The 17838-nt window shown below is 48.4% G+C and overlaps 2 protein-coding genes across 2 annotated transcripts; both read left to right on the top strand.

Moving 5' to 3' along the window:
• Window positions 1–5: 5 nt before the first annotated feature.
• Window positions 6–3322, top strand: LOC133164474 (sodium/hydrogen exchanger 9B2). Its single transcript, XM_061294326.1, has 12 exons — window positions 6–366; window positions 754–924; window positions 990–1132; window positions 1192–1319; window positions 1663–1744; window positions 1852–1945; window positions 2011–2117; window positions 2186–2335; window positions 2451–2559; window positions 2630–2766; window positions 2864–3038; window positions 3192–3322. The coding sequence occupies exons 1-12, from the start codon at window positions 279–281 to the stop codon at window positions 3266–3268; spliced, it is 1461 nt and encodes a 486-aa protein (XP_061150310.1). The 5' UTR covers window positions 6–278; the 3' UTR covers window positions 3269–3322.
• Window positions 3323–5998: 2676 nt separating this feature from the next.
• On the top strand, window positions 5999–17552 carry LOC133163551 (macrophage mannose receptor 1-like). The gene is made up of 37 exons (XM_061293585.1): window positions 5999–6233; window positions 7284–7486; window positions 7551–7657; window positions 7793–7905; window positions 7978–8022; window positions 8095–8250; window positions 8337–8419; window positions 8822–8939; window positions 9010–9060; window positions 9132–9299; window positions 11371–11490; window positions 11697–11804; window positions 11893–11916; window positions 12272–12474; window positions 12539–12645; window positions 12767–12879; window positions 12944–12997; window positions 13067–13222; window positions 13315–13400; window positions 13581–13692; window positions 13771–13818; window positions 13887–14054; window positions 14301–14423; window positions 14510–14617; window positions 14683–14718; window positions 14790–14927; window positions 15147–15290; window positions 15413–15547; window positions 15644–15792; window positions 15874–15994; window positions 16069–16120; window positions 16187–16250; window positions 16320–16450; window positions 16514–16563; window positions 16624–16797; window positions 16878–17023; window positions 17102–17552. The coding sequence occupies exons 1-37, from the start codon at window positions 6173–6175 to the stop codon at window positions 17207–17209; spliced, it is 4083 nt and encodes a 1360-aa protein (XP_061149569.1). The 5' UTR covers window positions 5999–6172; the 3' UTR covers window positions 17210–17552.
• The last annotated feature ends 286 nt before the right edge of the window (window positions 17553–17838 follow it).

Consider the following 17838-nt stretch of genomic DNA (forward strand, 5'->3'; position numbering starts at 1 on the left):
GGACTGAGACAAGAAGAGAGATGGATGGAGAAACAACAAGGAAGGAATTCACAAAATACACACATGCACATACAAGTGGGGTCAAAGTGCAAGACTTTATTGTGTGTGAGTGTGTGTGTGTTAAAGTCACACTGGTTACAGTGCACTGAGGTAGTAAAGGTCAGGAGGGTTCGGAGCAATCCCAGCGGTGGTGACGACGCACGAGCTGGATGACACGGTGAGGTCCGTCAAGCACGCACAGACACACACAGACAGTGATTATGTCTTTGTTTGTCTAGATGTGTTCCTGCTGCGCCTCGTCCTTCAGCCGCCTGAGGAGCAGATGTCCTCGACCTCGTGGAATTATCAACCTGATCGTCACCAAAGGTGCCAACTAGACAATCCATCAGTCAGTACACGTTTGGGTCCTCCATTAATGTTTGTCTGTGTTTGTGTGTGTGTGTGTGTGTGTGTATATATATATATATATGTGTGTCTTAATGAACTGTTTCTGTATGTATGCCTAATTTTTTGTGTCTGTGTCCACTTGAAATATGCATATTTGTGACCCCCTGCATGTCTCTCTTTGTGTATATAAATGTGTGTGTGTCTGTGTGTGCGTGTTGACCTGTGCAAGTGCACTTCTGTGTATGCATATGTCGTGTGTGTCTGTGTCTTGTGTCTCTGCCTATATATGGGTTTGTGTGATTGTATGGGTATGAGTGTATTTCTTTGACTCTGTGTGTGTGTTTGTGTGTGTATGTGCTTGCCCAGCATGTATGTTGGCGCTGCTCTTTGGTGCAGTGTGGTCAGTAACAGGGACAGAATGTTTGCCGGGAGGGCGAGTGTTCGGTGTGGTCATCATCTTCATCAGCGCAGTGTTGGGGGGGCGACTAGTCGGGATGGTTCAGTTTCCTGGCTTGCCCCCCATCCCGCCACTGCTTGGTATGACCCGACAGTAGTCCACCTCACGCACACGCAGACCTGATGCTTTGTATGTCTTTGGGCAGGCATGCTGCTGGCCGGCCTGATCCTGAGGAACGTTCCCTACGTGACAGACGCCGTCTACGTGGACGCTGCCTGGTCCGCGGCTTTGAGGAGCATGGCTCTGTCCATCATCCTGGCCCGAGCCGGTCTGGGTCTTGACCCCTCGGTATCACGCACGCACACACACGCATGCATGCACAGGTGGTGACGGGGGTCTTCTTGCAGGCGCTGCGCCGCTTGAAGGCCGTGTGCCTACGTGTGGCGGTCGGGCCCTGTGTCATGGAGGCGTGCGTGGTTGCCGTGGTTTCTCACTTCCTGTTGGCTCTGCCGTGGGGGTGGGGATTCCTGCTGGGGTATGTGTTGTGTGCACTGGCGGAGCTAGACGGGGGACTGCGGGGACACGGGCCCTCCCTGAAATATACTTGGACCTACCTAGATGCAAGGCCAGATAACTGACTTTAGGGTATTTTCAGATTTTTTTCCAGGAATTTCTTTTCAATATATTCACCTGTCTTCCACAGGGAACCTATATTTAATCTTTATCAGATTTTTCTGGATAATTTGTTACATTTTTTAAATTTTTGTTTTGTGGACCCCTTGGGATATTCCCCACCGAGTTAGCTTTGCCAGTGGTTGTGTTTAGGTGGTCTTGCGTGGTTGCGGGACAACGTGTGACCCGTGCTCATGCACGCGCAGGTTTGTCCTGGCTGCGGTGTCTCCGGCGGTGGTGGTTCCATCCATGTTGCTCCTCCAGAAGGAAGGTTATGGACGTGAGAAGGTAAGGTGCTGTATCTCTCGGCTTTGCCTCGTATATGTCCAAAGCTGTACCGGGCTTCTCCTGAAGTTCGTCTTGGATTCCATCAAAGATATATGGGGATTCTGCAGGGCATCCCGACACTTCTGATGGCTGCTGGCAGCTTTGACGACATTTTGGCCATCACGGGGTTCTCTACGTGTCTGGGCGTGGCATTCTCCACAGGTTTGTCTTCTGGTTTGCTTTGAGCTGGGTTGAGTTCTGCTCTCCATGCATGCGAGCATACGCAGGTTCCACATGGATGAGCATCCTGAAGGGTCTCCTGGAGGTGGTTGGTGGAGTGGTGGGTGGGATCCTTGTGGGCATCTTCTTGTGTTTCTTCCCCAGCGTGGATCAGGTACGTGTGAAAAGCCGTTTGAGCCTTTGGTCCGTGTTCTTGTTGTGCTGAAAGTGGTACTGGTGCAGGAGGACGTGGTGGCGACCAGGAGCTTCCTCCTGTTGGCCTTCTCCATCTTTGCCGTCTTCTTCACTCAAGTGGTGGGCGCCTCTGGGGCTGGTGGCCTCTGCACCTTGGTTCTGGCCTTCCTGGCCGCGCTAGGTTGGCGCGCTGACAAGGCAATCATGGTTAACCTGTTGAAGAAAAAAGAAATGATACCGTGCTCGCCACTTGAATAGATGCCGTAGGCCCGTACCGCGACTGGACAGCCAATGACGTGGTGTTTCCCTGCAGGCGGGCGTGGCGGCCATATTGGGGAGGTGCTGGGATGTGTTCCAGCCCCTCCTCTTCGGCCTGATTGGAGCAGAGATTGTCATAACGACGCTGAGCCTCAGCACTGTGGGTGAGAAGTACGCCACGGGATGGGGCGCTGCCCCATCGCGTGGCGTCGACTCAATTGCGGTCCCGTGCAGGTTTGGGTGTGGCTGTCATCACCATCGGTCTGGTGGTGCGACTGGTCACCACCTTCGCGCTAGTGCACGGTGCGGGCTTTGTGCTCAAGGAGAAACTCTTCATTGCTATCGCCTGGATGCCCAAAGCCACCGTGCAGGTACGCCACCTGATCCCTTGGCTAGAGGTCACAGTTTAGCAGAAGCCGAGGAACTATTTTAATTATTCTCCGATCCCAAAACGCAAACGTGTGACAGGCGGCCATCGGCTCGACGGCGTTGGACACGGCGAGAGATACGAATGACGAGACGTTGGTGAAGTTTGGTTTGGACGTGCTAACGTTAGCCGTGTTAGCCATCTTGATCACCGCGCCCATCGGAGCGCTGAGCATCGGCCTGACAGGACCACGTCTCCTGAGCCGGCAGGTCAAAGGTCAGCATGGAATTTCTCTATTGTGGAAGTTGTAGCTCCTCATCTGATTCAAACCGTTCCAACGTCAAACTCTTCAGCTCATTCAAGACATCTGACAATCCATTTCTCTCAATAGAAATTTATTGACATGTTTTTTCTTTTTATCTATGATAGTACCGGAGGCGGTGGGCGGATTACCATCTCCGGCTGGCCAAAGCGAAGACCCTGTGATTTTGGAGAGCAGGCTGTGATGACCTTTAACCCCAAAAATACAAACAAAATTAAAAAGGTAATGTTAAACCTTATTTTTGGGTCGTGTTTGTATCCAGATAATTGTACTGTGTTTTTCCATGCATAATGCACCCCCGTGCATAATACGCACCCTAAAAATGGCATGTCGATGCTGGAAAAAAGCTTGTACCCATGTACAATACGCACCCAAATTTTGACTCCTACTTAAGTCCATAAACGTAAAATTATTTCAGAAAAAAGATCATCTTTGGGAACAACCGGATGTTATTCTGCCGGTCAGTATCACTGCGCATGCGGTAGCAAACCCGATAGCGAAGAAATGTTTCGGATTTGTGTCGGGTACATTGTGACAGCAAACGAGCAGGTGATCGAGTAAGCGTCTGATACGAGAGCATTGTTCGTATGGAGCGTGTTTGAAGTGAACAGCAGCGAAGAAAGGAACAAGGCAAAGTGTTGTGAAATAAAATATTACCTGTAATACGCATTTTGTTATTTGCTGATTGAAACTGCTAATTAAACTGTGAATTAAAACTAATAGGTAGAGAACTGAAGTCTCGCTCTTTATATAGCTGACGTGTCTTGCGCATCCGTTCTGCGCATACTGTCATGGCGGCCTCCGTATGATATCCGGTCTGCGATGGAGATTAAAAAACAAACAATATTTGACAATAACACACCATCAAGGATTGCACCATCGCATCAAACGATGTGTCGTCAATTATGAATTTTACTGACTGTGTTGGGCAGGATGGCTGAATGCGATGCGCGATTGACAACAAACAAGAAGAAAGGTGTGATTTAAAGTTTTATTTTGAGGGAGATTTTCTTCAAAAATTGTTGTATCCATGCATAATGCGCACCCCAGATTTTTGGACAATAAATTAGTTAAATTTTGAGCATTATGCATGGAAAAACACGGTAATCAAATCCATCCATTGTCCTTAAGTGCTTATCCTCACGAGGGTCGCGGTTATTCTTGTCTGTCACCATTAAAAAAAATAACAAAAAAAAAAAAAACAATTAGAAGCGGCCATTACGCCTATCATGAGTGTGTTTGGAACGTGGGAGGAAACCCACGCAGGGAAGGGGTGAAAACATGCAAAGCCCACACTAGATGGCCGGCGATGGCATTGAACCCTGCGCCTAATATAGTATTGCGCAAATGAAGCATTCACCGATAGCTTCTCCAAAGGCCACCGCACTAGTGTAGCGTAAAAAAGAAAGACAAAAAAAGTCATTTCATGCAAACATCAGGCGAGCAGGTGCTCCACCAGCCATCATGCGCACATTCTACCATGGCACCACTGAGAGTGTCCTCTCCAGTTGTATCACTGTGTGGAGTGGTAGCTGCACTGAATACAACATGAAGGCCCTGCAGCGCATAGTGAACACAGCTGGTAGGATTAGATGGTGCTTCACTCCCCTCCCTGAAGGACATTTACACCTCCCGTCTCACCCGCAAGGTGACCACAATTGTGTGTGATGTGAGTCACGCCGCTCACACTTTGTTTGTTTCAATGTAATTATTTGAGACCAATGGATAGACAGACTTTGGCTCTTTTAAAAACAAATGTGCAAGGAATTTGAACTGTTTTCCCGATTTGTTCATTTGTGAGATGGGTCCAGGTGCCAGGCTTCCAAATTGTATCTTCTCGTCCAACTTAAGAGAGCTAAAAAGATGTCTGGGGGCAATTTCAAAATCTTCCGGGATTTTTTCGGACTGCCTCAAACTTAATACATGTACAGTACATTGTCAATAGAATTGCCACTCCGTTCCGTTTCACTCAATTCCAGGTTTCTCAGTATGGTTTGCAAATAAGTCACGCCTTTCTCCTCAAATGTATCACTTTGATTGTCACTCTGTGTGTGTGTGTGTGTGTGTGTGGGTGTGCGCGTGCGTGTGGATGTAGGGTGGGCTAGTCAGCTTACACCGAGTGTTTACAAGCAATCCCGAAACCAAACTGCACGTTCACGGAGGAGCTGAATGAAAAGTACAATAAGAATAATATGAGACTTTTTCTTATATTTATATTATAAATATTAATAAAAAGTATTTTACATATGTTTTGTGCTATTTGAACCAATAAATGCAATTGCTATACAGACACCATGTCATTTGTGTGATAACATAGACACACCCATGACCCCCCCCCCCTTTTGAAAACCCCAAATCTGGTCACCCTGTGTAAGTGCCTGAAAATGTGTACAAGATAACAATCCCATCGAGGAGTCGTCTGAGTCCTCAAGTGTTTGCTTCCCCCAAAGAGCCAACAAGCCACAAGATCCCCACATGGCGTGCAAATTATTGCACTCAAGGGCCTTGACGTTTCCCCCTCATTTCTCTCAGATTCATTTGCTCATCGTCTCCTCGCTCATTTTCATTCACAAGTACATCTCATTTGATTCCCACTTTCAGACTTGGATATCATGATTTCGATTTACTGTTAAATGAATACATTGAATTACACCTCATTTCATTCCCACTCTCATGCTTGGATTTCATGATTTTGATTTACTGTGAAATGAATACATTGAATTCCACCTCCTTTCATTCCCACTTTCCTACTTGGATTTCATGATTTTTCATGATACACCAGAACATTTACAAAGTAACCAAAAAAAATAAAGGAATCAAAGTAACAAAAAAAAAAAAAAGGACTCAAAGGGTACAGTGCGTCCATCACACGCGCTCGCCACTCCCACATTTTGTGCTACGTGACGTGGTTGGCGTGTGGACTTGGCCTGCCTCTGGCTTGGAGCAGGCACACCAAACGTCCATTTGTTTCTCCTGACTGTAATCCACAGGCCATTGTCAGTAAGGCGATTTATCATTTCTTTTCTCCTGACTGCAATCGCTGCGCCCCTCAGTGAGGCGATTTTTTTTTCCGCGCTCTCTCTCCAAGATGTGGGAGGCACTCGAGTTGTCTATTCTCATGCTTGGCATATATTGGACATGCGCGTCAGGTAAGCAATTTAGTCAATTAAAAAGAGTCAGTTCAACAGAGTCCATTGCTCAAACAATACCGCTGTCGACAACGTGATGAAATGTACTACGCAGGGGCCCCTCGAATCAAACTTTTAGAAGTGAAAAATCCGCTGATAGAAACACGTTAATCAGCCCCCTCTCTTCCCTCATGTCGGTGCAGTGTCCTCACACAGCCTGCTGTCAGGACTCCGCGCCCCTCCGTAAACATCCAATCACTGAGAGGCAAGACGCAGCCAGAGAGTGTCAAGTTACAGTCAGCGCGGTAGGAGTTGGAAGAAGCAGTAAAAACTCCACCAAACTCGTCGTAATGACCCGTGATATAACTAATGATTGACGACAACTCAAATAATAGTTAATATGACATTCATATTACATGTCCCCCCCCCCCCCCGTCCCTGAGAGATTGCCACCTTATTGTGGTCAGGGGGTTTGTGTGCCTCAGTGACCCTAAGAGCAATACCAGCAGAAGCTTCAATCTTCAGGTGGGACACCCAAGCTTGACAGGTCTTGGTGTAGAGGCCTGACAGAGTGGAATCCACTTCTCCAGGTTGAGATCTGGACACACAGCTAACAACTGCCGTGAAGAAAACACTAACAGTGTTAAAAATGTGTAAAACAACAACAACAACATGCCCCCTTCACATTTCTGACTGCCCCCTCCTCATGTTCATTCCTAGAACCGGCCCTGAGCTTAATAGCAGAACTTTGGGGCAGTTGTGTGCAATCTCATGTCATGATCTGTGGACATGTAATCATGATCAATGATGTTGTGAAGAAATAAAGGTGAATCAATCAACCAATCAATCCTTGGCAGGCACAAGTGATGCTTTGATGCAAACAATCAGCAGCTCACCCCAAAATGAAGGACAGGCAAGTTTTTGGAAGGGGCCAAAGGGACAATGAGCATTGCCCCCCCTGACAGAATCCTCGTGCATTTGGTTGCCATGCGCCCAATGAAGGGCATCGAGTAAAAACATGCCATCGCTGTGCTCTGATCTGTCCGCCTGTTCCCCAAATTGTGCCCTCAGCCAACCAGTGTGCTCCCGGGTGGCGCGGGCACCGCACCAGCTGCTACAAGAAGATGGCAGTCCCCAACGGTTGGCTGGGTGCCTGGCACCACTGCGTCTCTGAGGGCGGCAACCTGGTCTCGATCACCTCCTCGGCCGAGGAAAAGTTTGTGAAGACGACCATGGCCAAGTACAACCACTTCTGGCTGGGACTCTCCAACCAGGTGAGACGGAAGCGGCAGTGGACTCTGCGGCGACAACTGGAACTGTTTTCTTTTCTCCCCCCAGAAATGCGACAAGGTCTGGTGTCGCTTTGAAGGTGGGAGTCAGAAGCTGGCCTGGTCTGATGGCCAGATAATAAAGCACACCAACTGGGCCCCAAATCAACTCGAAAGGTAAGACCTCACAACTCTGCATGCTGTTGTCAGGCGGAGACGTCGGCGTAAAGTTTCTGGAACCAATTTTGAGAATGACCACTCAAGGAAAAATAGGAACATTTTGTTTTTTTTGTTTTTTTAATCTACCGACAGCGCCGACGTCGCGTCCTGCGCCTACGTTGACCAAAAGGCTTGGAAGGATTCCGGGAAGTGGAGGTCTGGCTCCTGCGCTTCCTCCTTAGCCTACATGTGCAAACGGCCGCTGGGTAAGCCTGTATGTTTGTAATCAGGTTGACTTTCAAAGGAGAAAAGCTCAAACAGGGTCTTTTTCTATGCAGACTGCCTGACGTGTTCCCCCAAAAGTGATCCTGCTGTAGTGAAGAGTGAGTTGCAGCACGCCTATTTGCACCATCTGGTCATGGTTTCCTCCTCAATGTTTTTCTTTGTGCCCTCAGCTTCTGACTGCGACGATGGCAACGTGCTTTATGGCGATCATTGCTATTTTCATGGCCCGAGTCTTGAAACTCAAGAGTATGCTGAGGAGTTCTGTCTCGCCCGGGGAGCCCACCTGCCTCGCGTCCACTCTAAGCGAGATGCTCAATTCCTGCATGGTAAGCACCAAGAGAAACCGCCGTAGTCATCACTTGGCTGAAGCTCTTCTTGCCCTGAAGCTGTTGTTCTCCCTCCTTTCATCAAGATCAGCTTCAAAGTAATCATTATCCTTGGGTGGGAGTCAAGAAGAAGGGCAACAACTACAAGTGGAGTGACGGAACAGTTTTGGTAAATGAATTGCTGGAGGCCTTTGAAAAAGTCGGTTTGCAGGCATCCGTTTTGTCTTGAGGCATCGGGCAGCCGATGAGACATTTTTGGCGCTCTGATTTTAGAGACAGCGAGGAGGCAGTTAAGATGTCCAGGAACTATCCTGGATGGTGCCTCTGGTTTGTCTTTAGGTATTCAGGGTTAGTTGCATTGCGCATGAGACCTTTGGCTCGCCAGAGAGGGCACAAGATGCTTCATTTCATTGCAATGTTCATACTACTTTGACTGACAATAAAGTGAAGCCGACAAACCAAAGTGAAACTTGAATGAGAGAAGGCACGCGATTAAATGAGGAAATGCGGCAGGAAGACGACCAGATCAAATGCAACACGCTTAAAGTTCTATCCAAAATCTCGTCCGCAGGACTACGAAGACATCGATGACAGAAGCTACTCCGGTGGTGACTGTGCAACAATATTTGATGCACGGATCTACCTGAACTTACCATGCCACTGGAATCAGTCAGTTATTTGCCAAACAGGTACTAACGTCGCTCCCGAGCGCTCCTTTTGAACGGGTCCCGCATTTGCTTATACCCCCTTTCTCTGCAGCCAAGCGCGGCAAATGGCGTCCACAGCTGCCACCATTGGTGGGCCGACCTGGTAGGTGTCCAGCACTGGCGCCGTCCGTCTTGCACTGTCTTGCGTAACGCCGTCTTATGTCTGGCTCGCAGACTGGACTGAAAAATGCGGCTGGTGGCTGGACCGCCCCTCCAGCGACTTCTGCTACCTGATCATCCCACAGCCCACCAAGACCTGGCAGGAGGCACAAGACCACTGCCAAGCCCACCAAGGGAACCTGCTCAGCATCGCCGACTCGCACGAGCAGGGCTTAGTGCACGGTAGGCGGCCGTGAATTGAAATATTGGCCATGAACAAGTTCTGTTTATTTTGCACACATTTGAAACATGTAAATAGGAAAATAAAGTGCTATATCGAAGTCACCCAAAATGAAAAAACAACAACCCAAAAACAACAAAGAATGCTGGAGTAGGAGGAAGCAGAGCTTTTTAGATTCCCACCCTAATCCATTCAACAAATAATTCAACATACAAATCAATAAAAGAGACACTTTCAGATTCCTTTTTGCCTGTGTGTAGTCACTTTGTCTTTTTTCTCATGCATGTTAAGAGACCAGATTTGATACACTTTTTTGAGCAGTTTTTACGTGTGCTCCTTTTCTCGACCATTGCACAATTTCACCCCACAAACAGTAATACACATTTTTATAGTTGTTCAGCAGACTTTTCCACGCCTAATATTCAGTTTCCGTCTCAGATGATAGCCACCCTACCCTGCCTGCCTTTCCATAAAAAAAAAAAGTGTCTCCCGCTTGGAAGAAGGTCACCATATCTTGCTGTGTACATCATAATTTGAGCTGTCTTGTGTTTGATCGAGATCCCTGAGTGACAAAAGTTTTGTCTGGTATTATAAAAAGTGCGTTTGTATTCTCCTTGTTATTTTTCTTATTGCTTGACTTATTCGGTGTTACCCCATATTCCCCACACGGTAGTTCAGATATGGCAATCTGAGTCGATATCGGTATCTGGAGTCCGCAATGCTTCCGAATTGCCTTTGACATTTTTGTTTTGACATGATTTCCAGCAGATTTTTATTGTCAACAGTCACACCCAGGAATTTTATGTCAGAAGCTCTTTCCATCATAAGATTGTCAATTTTCCCTTCCAAATGAGGTTTAATATGTGAACTTTGCAAATCATGCGAATTTTGGTTCCCTCAAATTGTGGTTGTTTCCATAAGCTGCTGTCCATTGTCCACAGCGCAATAGATGTTTGTATCACGAGCAAAACAAAATGCATTTCATTATTTTTGATGCATTACTGCCCGATGATCGTGTTTAGGAGCAAGGATAGCCGACCCTTGAGGTTCTCCACATGTTATGGGCAAAAAGTCTGATCTCCAATTTTTACAAATTGCTGCATGTTGATTAAGTCGCTCCTCACCCAGTCCACTCTGATGCCATGATTTATTGTGTCAAATGCTTCCTTTAGATCTGTGAAAATACCCATCACCTTTTTTTTGTGTGCGTGACGCTCTCGATAGGATCCATTAGTGCCATTGATGTTGCGCTGAGAATCCATATTGACTTCTTTCTTTTCTTTATTCAACAAAGTTGTTGAGTTTTTCTGTGAAACTTTTTCAAGGATCTCGGAGAACTGAAAGAGCAGAGAGAGAGAATGGAGTGAAATTAGTCTATTTCCACAGCGGTAGTAGCTATTTTCATGTCCTTTGGAAATCTACCAGATGTAAGACATAATGCATATGTGAGTCAGTGGTTGTGCAATTTCACCAAGAACTTTTGTGGATGCTACACATATCAATATGTGTATCAAAATTCCTAAAACCAAGCTGCGCACCATGGGCGACCGGGCCTTCTGCCATACAGCCCCTACACTGTGGAACTCCCTCCCCGACCACCTAAGAGCACCCCAATCCACTGACTCTTTCAAAACTGGACTTAAAACTCACCTCTTTACCTTAGCATTTCCGTAATTTCTCTCATATCTTGGTTGTCGTCCAGTTGTTTTAAACTTGTCCTTGTTTTGTTTTCTTGTTTTTTTATCTGCCATGTAGCACTTTGAGATTCCCTCGAATGTAAAGTGCGTTATAAATATAATTTATTATTATTATTATCAATATCATTGTCATCAGTTGAGGTTTTACTTCTACACCAAGAAATATATGGATTGAGCAGCCGAGTCTGTCTGGATCCTGTGTTCGTCCCACATTGACCAAAAAAGAAAAAAAATGCAACTGTTATCATTAGAACATGAAATAATAGTTCAAGCATAGGATACCGCACTGTTATTGCTGGCTTGGTGTTGATACTACTTCTCGTCATCTTGGCTAACATCCCCCTATTCTTCTTGCATGTTCTCTTTTGATCCACAGGTTTCGTCAAGAGTCAGGGACAAGCATCCTCTCTGTGGTTGGGCGCCGATGTCTCACTCGATGACGATGACGGCAAATGGATTGACGGATCCTCGTTCACGTTCAAGCGCCATTGGGAAGGTCAGTCGGAGGCAGTTGTCAGCTGCACTTTGGAGGAACGGATGGGCGCTCAGATCTTGTCTCTCCCCCTCCCTCCCTCCCTCCCTCCCTCCCTCCCTCCCTCCCTCCCTCCCTCCCTCCCTCCCTCCCTCCCTCCCTCCCTCCCTCCCTCCCTCCCTCCCTCCCTCCCTCCCTCCCTCCCTCCCTCCCTCCCTCCCTCCCTCCAGGTGACGCCAAAGGGGGGCAGTGTCTTTCCTTGCTCACTGCCAGCGGCGACTGGAAGTACGACCCGTGCGGCAACAAGAGAGGCTACGTCTGCAAGAAAAAAGGAAAAGGTAAGTGAAGCATGACGCTCCACCGACCGTTATCGCCCCTTGACGTCCGTCTGTGCCTTAATGTCTGTCTTTTCGTTTCCTCTTGCAGGATTGACAGCGCCAACTCTTGACGGTAAGTCAGACTGAGCGTCAAAAACACATGATCCTGGAGTCACACCATGCCAACCGACAAATTCTTTGCGTTTTTTTTGTTCATTTTTGTGAAGTACTCAGCCACGTGTTGAATGCTTTTTGCATCGTCTTAACTTGCACAGCGGCAGTTTGTGTGCGGACGGGTTGTTTCTCAAGCGTGAAGGTGAATTTTCCGGAATCATTTCAAAAAATGCACTGGGCTGAGCTTAACCACGTCGAGTGATCTTCCAATTTGCCTGACCCGAGAAAATGACCCTTTGCTCAAAAGTGGACTGCATGGCAAAAACAGGAGTGTGCTCTGATCTGTCCGCCTGTTCCCCAAATTATGCCCTCAGCCAACCAGTGTGCTCCCGGGTGGGTCGAGCACAACTCCAGCTGCTACAAGAAGGTGGAGGCCCCCAACGGTTGGCTGGGCGCCTGGCACCACTGCGTCTCTGAGGGCGGCAACCTGGTCTCGATCACCTCCTCGGCCGAGGAAGACTTTGTGAAGGGGACCATGGGCATGGACACCCCCTTCTGGCTGGGACTCTCCAACCTGGTGAGATGGAAGCGGCAGTGGACTCTGGAGCGACAACTGGGACTGTTTCCTTTTTTCCCCCCAGAAATGCGACGAGCTCTGGTGTCGCTTTGAAGGCGGGAGCCAGAAGCTGTCCTGGTCTGATGGCCAGACAATAAAGCACACCAACTGGGCCCCAAATCAACTGGAAAGGTAAGACCTCACAACTCTGCATGCTGTTGTCAGGCGGAGGTTCTGGAACCAATTTTGAAGACGGACACTTTTGGAGGAGAAAAAAACAGGAAAATAATCCTTTTTTTTTTTCTCCCGACAGTGCCGACGTTGCGTCCTGCGCCTACGTCAACCAAGGGGGAATGGGACAGCTTGGGAAGTGGCGCTCTGGTTCCTGTCATTCCTCGTTGGCCTACATGTGCAAACGGCCGCTGAGTAAGCCTGCACGTCCGTGCTCACGTTGCAGATGAAAGAAGCAAACGGGTCTTTTTTTGTGCAGGCTGCCCAGAGGAACAGACGTGTTCCCCCAAACGTGGTCCTGATGTCGTGACGAGTGAGTTGTAGCACGCTTATTTGCACTTTGGCCGTCTTGTCACGGTAACGTTTTTCTTTGCGGGCCCAGCTGCCTACTGCGACGACAACACCTTCCACTATGACGATTATTGTTACCGTTACGAGAAGACGTATAAAAATTATGACGATGCCGAGAAGTTCTGTCAAGCATGGGGAGGCTGGCTGGCTAGCGTCCACTCTAAGCGAGAGGCCCAATTTGTGTATGGTGAGGACCAAGAGGAACCGCCACACTCGTCATTTGCCTGAAGCTCTTATTGCCCTGAAACTCTTTTTCCTTCCTTCCTTCCTTTCCTCAAGATCACTCGCAGACCCCACAATCTGCTTTGGTGGGACTCAAAAAGACGACGGGCGACGACTACGAGTGGAGTGACGGAACAACCTTTGTAAGTGAATTGCTTATTTTTCAAAAGCTGCGCTGGGAAAGTCCAAATTTGAGCAGCATAAAAAAAGGGGAGAAATGCCACTCAACGATTGGATTGTTTTGGAGGGGAAATGGGCAAAACGTGGGCGCGAGTGAGCCCAGGAAGGGCGTTGGGAGTCCAATACACGCGTGTCGTCCGCAGGAGTACAAACGGTGGGAAAATGGCACCACGGGGGACTGTGCATTCCCAAATTCTGTTGGGGAGTTGAGTGGCTGTCAGTGCTCAACGGCGCGGCCATTCTTCTGCAAAACAGGTGCAAACGTCGCTCCCGAGCGCTCCTTTTTGGACGCATCCATCGCATTTGCTGATACTTGACCCCCTTTCCTTGCAGCCAAGCACGGAGGGACTCGATGGCTGCCATCATCACTCAGCCTAGTCAGTAGGTGTCCCGCACTGCCGCTGTCTTATGCCGCACTGCCGCTGTCTTATGCCGTCTATGGCTCGCAGGCTGGACTTACAAATGCGGCTGGTGGCTGGGGAACCCCACCGACGACTTCTGCTACCTGATGATCAGCCAGCCCACCAAGACCTGGCAGAAGGCGCAAGACGACTGCAAACGCCTCGAAGGGGACCTGCTCAGCATTACCGACTCGCGTGAGCAGGCCTTCATATGGGGTAGGCTGGCCGTGAATTTGCGTATGACTCGAGAAAGAAACTTTGTTTTTTTTTTTACTACTTCACCTTCCTTTCCAACTCGAAACGTGATCAAGCTGAGATATGGCCAGCTTTGCTTGGTTGTTTTTTGGCTTCACTCTTTGTTGCAGTATTGTTAGCACTTTGTCATGGCTGTGCCACACCCGTCAAGTTGTAGTCAAGTGTGAGTCGTTTTGGAATCTTGCATGTTCTCCTTGGGATCCAAAGGTATCGCCATGGTTCTGATGGGTGATGACGCCTCCCTGTGGTTGGGCAGCAATGCCTCCATCGAGGGTGACGGCGGCAAGTGGGCTGACGGATCCCCCTTCTCTTACCTCCACTCGAGTGCAGGTCGGGCTGAGGCGGTTGTCAGCTGCACTTTGGAGGAACGGATGAGCGCTTGCTCAGATCTTGTCTGCCCCCCTCCCTCCCCCCAGTTGACGTCAAAGGGGGGAAATGTCTTTCCTTGCTCACCGGCAGCAGTGACTGGAAGCGTGACAAGTGCGACAACATGAAAGGCTACGTCTGCAAGAAAAGAGGAAAAGGTAAGTGAGATGTGACGCCCCACGGTGGATGGACCTTCATCACACGTTCTGGTTCCCGCTTCTAGGAAAGACAGCAAAACCCCAGCTGCTGCTACATGACGGTAAGTCGCCTTCATTGTCTCTGTAAAAAAAAGACGGAGAGAAGTCAACGGTTGTGCTCTCTCGCTCGCAGGCTACAAGGAGGAATTTGTCTGCCAAGACGATTCGAGACTCCTAAAATGTTCAGATGAAAGAGTTATCCGCGTACAGACGGCTTTCCACGGACGGCGGCGTAGCGACATCTGTCCGAGTGGCGGCGCCGGATCACACGGTAAGAATCCTCCAGTGGCATTGTTGATTCTAGCTCGCTGTCCTGGAGCCGTTTCTGTCGCGAGGTGTCACACGTAGTCCAGCAACTCATTTGTAACCTATAATTTAATATCAATATGCATGGACTTAGACACTTTAGTCATTAACCATTGAAATTCCCTTTGTCCTGCAACAAGTTGAATGAAATGTGCATAAAATGGCGCTGTGTCGTCATTTGCAGATCGCTGCAGGATGAAAGGGGCTCTCTCTCACTTTAGAGCATTGTGTGACAAACATCAGCTTTGCCCCATTCACCCTACGGGTACGGACCCCTGCCCTGGTGTCTCCAAATACCTCCACATCGTCTACAGCTGTGAGGAGAAAGGTGGGCTTCACAAGGAAAGAATCCAACGAATCCCCAGAAAGCGCGTCGGCTAGGGACAGACGGCTGGCCAGACGTGAGAGTGAATGAGCGAGCGTTCCTTCCACTTTTTTGTCTTTCCACAGTGTGTCTTGACAGTCTGGGCATCGCTGACGGGACAATCCCAGACTCCTCCTTTTCAGCCTCTTCCTCTGCGATCAATGGCGAACCTCACAAAGCGCGTCTGGGGAGCAGCGGTTGCTGGAGACCGTCCAAAATACGTATGTAAAAAAAACGAAAAAAAACCAAAGCTCTCCGTCGTAGTTGTTGGTAGTTTGGTATCCTGAGCAATGCAATGGAATGCCTTCCGCCCTCAGTCGACAGCTGGATCCAGGTGAACCTCGGTCAGCGCTTCAAGGTGACGGGCATTGTGACCCAGAGGTGTCCATACCAATTGGAAAGTTCCAACGTATTTGAGTTGGAGTTCAGTACTGACGGAGAAACTTGGTATCGCCACCCAGAGCAGGTGAGCGAGCGGTAACCGACGCCAACTTTGTCATCCGGGCTGTTGTCATTCATTGCAAACGCGCGTGTGTTTTGTTTTCAGCTTGCTGTGGGGACGTACATGCTAACCAGGTTTGTGATGGCCCAGTACGTCCGCCTACTGCCAAGGTTTTTTGGCCTTCGCTTTGACGTCTTAGGGTGCACGCCTGATGACACCTCTCGCGGTGAGTACCGACGTTCGGAGTGCAGTGGAAAAACCAGCAAGAAACAGCCTTTGATTTACCCTTCTGACCCGCAGACATCTTATGCAGCAGCACAGCCACCAGCCTCGGCCTCGACGGTTCAATGACGTGAGTCAAACCCGCCATCAATTTTTCTTGCACAAAAGCCTCCTCGTAACTCAAGGTCTCCCGCAGGGTCCGGTGCCCGCAGGGCTGCGCCCAAACCTACACGGTCTACGGAACACAGATCTACAAACAAGTATGTTAATTAGTGCATGACCTGCCAGCAGAGTTCTTCTTCTTTGTTTGAGATGTTCTCTGAGGTCAGGAGTCAAACATCTGCGCGGCTGCCATTCACTCGGGCGTCATTGAGAACGCGATTGGAGGAATTGTGTCTTTGCTGAAGAGACACCCACAGAAGGCCTACAGCAGCTCCGCCAGGAACGGGATCACCTCGAGGTTGGCTCTCACTGCAGCGTCTATTTGAAGACGCCCGGCTCATTCTCACTTTACTGTCTGCAGCGATGATGACGGTTTGGCTCGATCACCGTCTTACACATTTGTTGACCAGGGTGAGTAGGCTGTCTAGAATAGAAAGCATACTTCATCACGTGACGCCATCTTGCGCGCAGAGCCGAGATGCTTGGGACCTGAATGGGAGGAGTTTGCGGACTTTTGCTACAAACCTTTTGATGAGAGAAAGACGTGGTACGGCGCTCGACAAGCCTGCCTCTATCTGAATGCCAGCCTGGTGTCCATTCGCTCCAAGGTTGAGCGGGATTGGCTGCAAGACCTCCTGACGTCAGGTGCGCGCTCGCCAAGCGTCGCAAGTGCTTGATCGCTACCATATCTGGAAAGCAAATGAGAGCTCTCTTGCTGTTTGCAGCCCCCGGCGACACGTGGATCGGACTGAACGCCCCGGTGGTTCGCGGCAAATTCGCGTGGTCGGACCACCAGAAGGTGACCTTCACCAACTGGGCTCCGGAAGAACTTGGCGACAGGTTGGAGAATTGCGTGGCCGCCTTGAGCCAGGTGGGTGCGGAAACGATTGACCCGCTCGTCGGAGACGAGTTTTTTTCGCATTAAAATCAATCTCACTTGGACTTTCAGTCTGGCAAATGGAAGATGATGTCGTGCTTGCAACTCAACGGCTACATGTGTAAGATGCCCACGGAGCGTTATGCGCTGGATAAAGGCGCCAATACAAGTGGCGGGTAATCATGTGAATGCAATTGACCTTCCATGATCGTTCTGTTTGATTTACCATTGATTGATGCATTATGACTGATTTACCGTGCATTAGTCTTTTTGTTAGATTTACCAAGCGTTATGATTCTGTTTACTTCTTCTTCTTCTTCTTGACTTAATGTGATCTGATGATTTACTATGCATTATTATTCCTTTGTCTTATTTACCATGTTATTATTCTCTTAGATTTACCGTGCATTTTCATCATTGATTTCTTATATTTCATTTACTTATTGTTAAATTTACCATGCATTATTATTATACCATCTGTTGTTTTACCTTGTTTAATTGACCAATAAAATAATAAAGACAATCGGTGTGTCACCTGGTTAACTCATTTAATATAGTTTACTGGTTTGGAAAGGGCAATTTTATGTACGACTATTACTTGGCTTTACACATAGAGAAATAACGGTCTTTTTTTTTTCTTGCCTCAGTGACCAATCAGATGGTAAAAATATTGGATGAATGAAAGTCAAGCAAGATTGATTTTTTGATGGACTACAGCCCTTTCCCATTTTTACTTTTAAAACGAATATACAAACTCGCGCGAGACACAACCGATAGCATTTCGTATATTGACCACAAGATGGCAACAA

Source organism: Syngnathus typhle, linkage group LG1, assembly GCF_033458585.1.
Source record: "Syngnathus typhle isolate RoL2023-S1 ecotype Sweden linkage group LG1, RoL_Styp_1.0, whole genome shotgun sequence".
Classification (NCBI taxonomy): Eukaryota; Metazoa; Chordata; class Actinopteri; order Syngnathiformes; family Syngnathidae; genus Syngnathus; species Syngnathus typhle.